This window comes from Hoplias malabaricus, chromosome 12 (assembly GCF_029633855.1).
Source record: "Hoplias malabaricus isolate fHopMal1 chromosome 12, fHopMal1.hap1, whole genome shotgun sequence".
Classification (NCBI taxonomy): Eukaryota; Metazoa; Chordata; class Actinopteri; order Characiformes; family Erythrinidae; genus Hoplias; species Hoplias malabaricus.
The window spans coordinates 38,581,293-38,588,977 of NC_089811.1; the positions used below are offsets into that span (position 1 = coordinate 38,581,293).

The following is a 7,685-nucleotide window of genomic DNA, read 5'->3' on the forward strand; positions in this document are numbered from 1 at the left end:
ATCTGTTTTTACAAGCACACGGAATATCTTCAGCTTCATCTATAGAATGCACTTTTACTGGGGAATTTGACATTCAATGTTTTCCATTATTCAGCACTCAGCATTCCTGGCCCTCCTGGTCCCCCTGGTCCACCTGGACCACCTGGCCAAAACACTGGGGTAAGGAGCATGCTAGAAGAGCTCATTTATGCATATTCATATGTTGATGACCTTGTCAAACATTGCTGGGGCTTGGCGCATGTCGTTTGTAAGATTAGAAGCAATCATAGAACATTCACTTAGTGTAATGAATGATGTTCTGAGCAACCAAACAGGTTTACGCTCTGTGTCATTATCCAGTTTTCTGGACCAATGATTCTAACCAGATTGTCTAATATGATTCTGTAATATGTTGTAGGTGACGATACTAAGGTCATATGATCTGCTGCTTGCAACAGTGCCTAGACAACCAGAGGGAATGCTCATTTACATCACAGAAAAAAGTGATCTCTATATCAGAGTGCGGGACGGCATCAGACAAGTCATGGTACAGTGCATTACAGAACCTTTTGTGCATTGGAAAATAACATTTGTTGTGTAAATCCATCCATTGACGTATAAGCAGTGTTTCTTTGATACATATTTTAATACGAAGATTCTCCTCACTTGCAGCTCGGAGATTATAGCCCCTTCTACCGAGATCTGGTAAGTAGTTTTACATCTGAATAAAGAGTGTGCTAAATTTGTCACCTTTGGCTATTACTTAGAAAACCACATTAGCATTAAAATATGTGGCTGGCACTGAATCAAAAGCACAGCAGCTTGGTATTAAGAAGTATGCCTGTATTACTTTATAAAATTATTACTCTCTCTTGGTGGTGTTCTCTCCAGGACAATGAGGTGGCAGCAGTGCAGCCACCTCCAGTGGTCCACTACTCCCAGGACCACTCTGCCAGTAATGGAGCAGAGCACTTCTCCCACAGTGGATCTGCCACCCAACCCATCGAGCCTCCGGCACGTCACCCAGCAGAGAGGCCTGGCAGAGAGCCACCTCAGACTGGAAGCATCGGTCCTGACCCTCGATATGACCCTCGCTACTCCTCTCACCCTGATCAGAGATACCAACCTCAACCAGACTCTCGGCACCAACCCCAGCCAGACACTCGGCACCAACCCCAGCCAGACTCTCGGTACCAACCCCAGCCAGACTCTCGGCACCAACCCCAGCCAGACTCTCGGCACCAACCCCAGCCAGACCCTCGGTACCAACCCCAGCCAGACCCTCGGTACCAACCCCAGCCAGACCCTCGGTACCAACCCCAGCCAGACCCTCGGTACCCCACCCACACGGATCAGAGTTACAGCCCAGTGCAGCCAGAGAGGTATCCTATCACACCAGCCCGCAGACCCAGCCTTCCCGTCGTCCAGCCTGAGGGTCACGTGCACACATCAGGACCAGGGGTGAGCTCAGACTAATTAATAGTTTAGCAGTATTTTTCTGTTGTACAACTCCTTACAAAGAGCAGTCAGTCATGTTTACAACCCAAAAGAAGGAACAATTTATTAAAATAATTAATTTCTATGAAGTGCTGGTCAGATGATGTGAAAAATAATTTCCCTAGTGTGGGTCCCCCATAAGTGGCGGACATGTTTAAAACACAGAATCTCTGCCTCATCCAGGTGTCAGCATAAAGTTTACAAAATAAAGAAGAACCATGGGGAGGGATAATGATGGTTTGCTCCTTTAAACTCAAGCATGATGGGAACAGGAAGAAAATTCTGGAGTGGGGCAAATGGGAAACATGGGAAGAATTAAATCTCTTCACAAACAGTCACCCAGAGGAAACCCATGCAGACACAGGGAGAACACACCACACTCCTCACAGACAGTCACCCAGAGGAAACCCACGCAGACACAGGGAGAACATACCACACTCCTCACAGACAGTCACCCGGAGGAAACCCACGCAGACACAGGAGAACACACCACACTCCTCACAGACAGTCACCCGGAGAAAACCCACGCAGACACAGGGAGAACACACCACACTCCTCACAGACAGTCACCCGGAGGAAACCCACGCAGACACAGGAGAACACACCACACTCCTCACAGACAGTCACCCGGAGAAAACCCACGCAGACACAGGGAGAACACACCACACTCCTCACAGACAGTCACCCGGAGGAAACCCACGCAGACACAGGAAGAACACACCACACTCCTCACAATCACCTGTAGAAAACCCACCCAGACACAGGGAGATCACACCACACTCCTCACAGACAGTCACCCAGAGGAAACCCACGCAGACACAGGGAGAACATACCACACTCCTCACAGACAGTCACCCGGAGGAAACCCACGCAGACACAGGGAAAACACACCACACTCCTCACAGACAGTCACCAGGAGGAAACCCACGCAGACACAGGGAGAACACACCACACTCCTCACAGATACTCACCTGGAGGAACCCCACGCAGACACAGGGAAAACACACCACACTCCTCACAGACAGTCACCCGGAGGGAACCCACGCAGACACAGGGAGAACACACTACACTCCTCACATACAGTCACCCGGAGGAAACCCACGCAGACACAGGGAGAACACACCACACTCCTCACAGACAGTCACCCGGAGGGAACCCACGCAGACACAGGGAGAACACACTACACTCCTCACATACAGTCACCCGGAGGAATCCCACGCTGACACAGGGAGAACACACCACACTCCTCACAGACAGTCACCCGGAGGGAACCCACGCAGACACATGGAGAACACACCACACTCCTCACAGACAGTCACCCGGAGGGAAGCCACGCAGACACAGGGAGATCACACCACACTCCTCACAGACAGTCACCCGGAGGGAACCCACGCAGACACAGGGAGAACACACCACACTCCTCACAGACAGTCACCCGGAGGGAACCCACGCAGACACAGGGAGAACAAACCACACTCCTCACAGACAGTCACCCGGAGGGAACCCACGCAGACACAGAGAGAACACACCACACTCCTCACAGACAGTCACTCGAAGGGAACCCACGCAGACACAGGGAGAACACACCACACTTCTCACAGACAGTCACCTGGAAGAAACCCACGCAGACACAGGGAGAACACGCCACACTCCTCACATACAGTCACCAGGAGGAAACCCACGCAGACACAGGGAGAACACACCACACTCCTCACAGACAGTCACCTGGAAGAAACCCACGCAGACACAGGGAAAACACCACACTCCTCACAGACAGTAACCCGGAGGGAACCCACGCAGACACAGGGAGAACACACCACACTCCTCACAGACAGTCACCTGGAAGAAACCCACGCAGACACAGGGAGAACACACCAACTCCTCACAGACAGTCACCCGGAGGGAACCCACGCAGACACATGGAGAACACACCACACTCCTCACAGACAGTCACCCAGAGCAAGACTCTGACCCACAACCTCCAGGACCAGAGACACTACCAATGTACACTACCCTGCCTCAGGTCACACTGTCTATGAGGAGTTTGGTGTGTTCTCCCCTTGTTTGTGTGGGTTTTCTCCAGCTATTCCAGTTTCTTCCAACAGTCCAAATACACGTATTGTTAAGTTTATTGGCTGTGTGGCATTGCCCATAGCTGTGTGTGTGTGACTGACTGAATGAGTGTGTGAAGCCCTGTGATGGACTTGTGCCCTGTCCAGTCTGTGTTCCTGATTCAGTGCAGGCTCCAGACTCTCCATGACCCTGAACAGTATGAAGCAGTTACAGAAGATGAATACATTTAATTAAGTTAATTACTGACTGAACTCTAGTGCAGAGATACTCCCCTGCCTTGGACTGATTTCTGCTTCCAGTTAAATTGCATGCTGAAGTTGTTTTGCCTGAAGTTGGCTGTCTTAAATTCCCATATGTTCTCTCTGTTTAAACAGCTGCACCTGATCGCCTTGAACAGCCCCCAGGTGGGGAACATGCGAGGGATCCGAGGGGCCGACTTCATGTGTTTCCAGCAGGCTCGGGCTGCGGGTCTAAAGGGCACGTTCAGGGCCTTCCTGTCCTCCAAACTTCAGGATCTCTACAGCATAGTGCGCAAATCTGATCGGCCCACACTGCCCATTGTCAACCTCAAGGTACAGTTAACACTATACCAGCATACAAAATCAGTTATTTAAAACAGATAACAACATAAGCTCATAATATTCAGACTTATTAAAGCTTACCTTCCAGAAACTATCGACTGTAGCAGTGCAAGCCCTTCCAGGCTTTTTCTGATAACATCTTACGGTTGAATTGGTGCTTTTTTCTGTAGGACCAAGTGCTGTTCAGCAGTTGGGACTCTCTTTTTGGAGATTCTGAGGGCAGAATGAAGAACAATGCTCCTATCTACTCATTTGATGGCCGAGATATACTCAGGGACAGCGCATGGTGAGAAATATAGACTGCCATTCAAGCTCAGTTTACATATCAAACTGTTCTGATTTGCTAGGGTCAGTAATTATAAACCTAAAAAGTGCACTTTTATCACAGGGGTTCCTGATGAAACAACCAGATAAATATATCAGAAAGTGTTTGTTCATGAGATGAGAAATACAAGTCTAATGAACCATATTAGGGTTTAGAGAACCTTCATATCAAGTAAAAAAAGGACCATAGATCCATATAATGAACCACTTGGGACCCTTTCTTTATGAGAGTGCAGGTACAGTAATTTTCAGCCTGTATATCATTATTCACAATACACCATTTTTTTGTGTGTAAACAGAAATTACATGGTTTGTGGGAGGAGCTATATTGGTGGCAGAATGTCACAGTGAGTCTAGTGGTGTCTGGTGTAGGAAAATGGGAATATGGCTAATCAAGATGCTTTCTCCAGTTATTTTATTAGCTTACGAGTAAAAGAGAGGTTGTCCTACACTAATAAGCTAACTCTTAGTAATGGGGTGAGGTGTCCTGACCCGTACTCACTGTTGGGCGAGTGTGTCAAGGAACCGACTAAATGTCCAAAGTTACAGTGGCCGGACATCTTCCTATCACTTGCATAAAACCCAGGGTGTACACAACAGAAACACTCAAGACATAAAGTCTCTCGATGTTTACAATGTCAGGACACTGAATACCAAGATTTGACGGATGCTTTTTGTGTTTTACGGACCAACGTACTGCCTTTTGTATTCGTTCATTCATTCATTGATTGTCTGTAACCCTTATCCAGTTCAGGGTCGCGGTGGGTCCAGAGCCTACCTGGAATCATCGGGCGCAATGCGGGAATACACCCTGAAGGGGGCACCAGTCCTTCACAGGGCAACACACACACATTCACTCACACACACCTACGGAAACTTTTGAGTCGCCAATCCACCTACCAACGTGTGTTTTTGGACTGTGGGAGGAAACCGAAGCACCCAGAGGAAACACACGCAGACACAGGGAGAACACAACACACTCCTCACAGTCACCTGGAGAAAACCCACGCAGACACAGGGAGATCACACCACACTCCTCACAGACAGTCACCCGGAGGAAACCCACGCAGACACAGGAAGAACACACCACACTCCTCACAATCACCTGTAGAAAACCCACCCAGACACAGAGAGAACACACCACACGCCTCACAGATGTTATTCCATCCAATTCCCATACAATCTGGAGGCATGAAAGGACTTGTGTTCCTATATCCTACATCATTGCAAACTAATATTTTTAAGGCTTAATTGTACAGGAATTTAGAAAAATCCATGCAGTTCCCCACTACAGTTAATACATGCTTTTGTCTCCACCTGGATTTAGACCTGAGTTCCCGAAGTGAGGCAAAAGCATTTCTGTGCTATACATTACCTCGGTCACCTTCACTTCAAGACATCATCCATTGTGTCTTGTATATGGACTGTATGTGTAAAATGCAGGGTTTTTATGCGGTGTAATGCTTTGTGTGTTCCAGGCCAGAGAAGATGATCTGGCACGGCTCTAATGGGAAGGGTCATCGGCAGACCGATAACTACTGTGAGACATGGAGGACGTCTGACCATGCGGTGATGGGACTGGCCTCATCTCTGCAGGCTGGGCAGCTCCTGCAGCAGACACCTAGCAGCTGCTCTGGGTCATATATCGTGCTGTGCATCGAGAACAGCTACATAACACAGTCCAAGAAGTAAACATCTGTCTGACCCATAAAGCACTAGGCAACACCATGTTCATTGTCCACGTAGGACATTCTTTTAACCACAAAAAGCACCCTGCGTCTAAACTTAAATAAATAAATAAATAAATAAAAGAACGGCTGGGTCTGCACGGCAGAGAAGCTACCCACTGTCCTCTGGTTCCCTCCATAATGCCAAAGAGACTGGCCGAGCACACTAGTGTTGGTCATGTCTCACGGCATTGGCACATATTTTCCCGTTCAACCAGAGAAGAGAAGCCAACCGAGAGGTTTTTAACTGTATCCATATAAAAATTGTATATGAAATGTTGGTTGTTCATGTTGTTTTTTTTGTTTTTTCTTTGTTTATCAATGTTTCTTTATAAGATGACTTTATTAGTATATTTAACCCGTTTTAGCTCCGTATTTTTTGTAACTGTTTCGTTTATTGCTTCAGTTTTCATTGGATTGTTGGATGTGGAGACGCAGGGAAGGTTTAAAGAAAAAAAAACTGAATTTACAGAGAGTAAATATTTATTTTACAGTAAAGATAACACCAGGGCGAAGTTGAAACTAAAAAAAAAAATTAGAATACATGTTTAATGCTATTTTAGTGTGCACTATTTGTAGCTTATGGCTTGTATATACACAGGTAACGGTGTGAAACTAAAATAGAACTACAAATACTCTGATGAAAACAAACAAACAAACAAACAAACAAAAATAGTTTTGTGATTCTTTGAATATTTTGATATTTAGCCACAAAAGAATTGTGTACAATACAAACACATTTGAGATGGTTCTTAAGTATTTCTCAGTTGTATGTGTGGGATCAAATGTATATGAAAAATGTTCATAAATGGTTCTTTTTCAGGTTATTATCTCCTTGCTCATTCCAGGCAGTTTTATATAGAATATAAAAGATGATAAAATTATGTAAAAAAACAAAAACAACAAAGTGGTTTGTTTGTTAAAAGGTTATTAAAATGTTTTTTTTTTTTTTTCAGTAAATGATTAATAGTTTCCGGTTCTAAAGCCCAGTCATACTCCACTGTTTTAAAATGGGTTGGTGCTGCTTTGTGTGAGAGTAAGCTGGAGGGTCAGAGATGTACTTTATCAAGACACTTAATCTTAGACCCGTGTGAAATTTCAGATGCTGACTCAGTGGTAGAGGTGATGATTTAGTACAACCCTGTGGCCTTGTTTTTTGTAACCTTTATGTGCTCCACCATTTTTTCAAGGCACTGAATAAATGATTTTTCTCCATTCACAAAAATGGACTGTGCTTTTCCCTACTTCTTGGGTTGAAACGTTGTGTTTACAGATTCATGGGAAATCCTTTGTGAAGACCTTATTACAGTATTACTTTTAAAACATCTGGAATTATTAAGTCATATCTTAATATTAACAAGCATTAAGTCATATCTTGCAGCTCAGTTCTGAACATAAATGATCTTGAACCAATCACAGTCCAGTATTTAAAAAAAAGTCACATACTCTAATATACTACATTAATTATCCGTTTATTCAGCGCAACTTACCATATAGGTGCCCA

General features: G+C 45.6%; 1 protein-coding gene across 3 annotated transcripts in view; it reads left to right on the forward strand.

Moving 5' to 3' along the window:
- Positions 1 to 7,396, forward strand: part of col18a1a (collagen type XVIII alpha 1 chain a) — a 101,012-nt gene extending 93,616 nt beyond the window's left edge. For all 3 annotated transcript variants that reach the window (XM_066686578.1, XM_066686575.1, XM_066686577.1), the window contains 7 exons: positions 95 to 159; positions 398 to 526; positions 652 to 684; positions 871 to 1,440; positions 3,924 to 4,121; positions 4,301 to 4,416; positions 5,933 to 7,396. In XM_066686578.1, the coding sequence (XP_066542675.1) occupies positions 95 to 159; positions 398 to 526; positions 652 to 684; positions 871 to 1,440; positions 3,924 to 4,121; positions 4,301 to 4,416; positions 5,933 to 6,146 (1,325 nt within the window). In that variant the 3' untranslated portion in view covers positions 6,147 to 7,396. The remainder of the gene's footprint in view (positions 1 to 94; positions 160 to 397; positions 527 to 651; positions 685 to 870; positions 1,441 to 3,923; positions 4,122 to 4,300; positions 4,417 to 5,932) is intronic.
- The last annotated feature ends 289 nt before the right edge of the window (positions 7,397 to 7,685 follow it).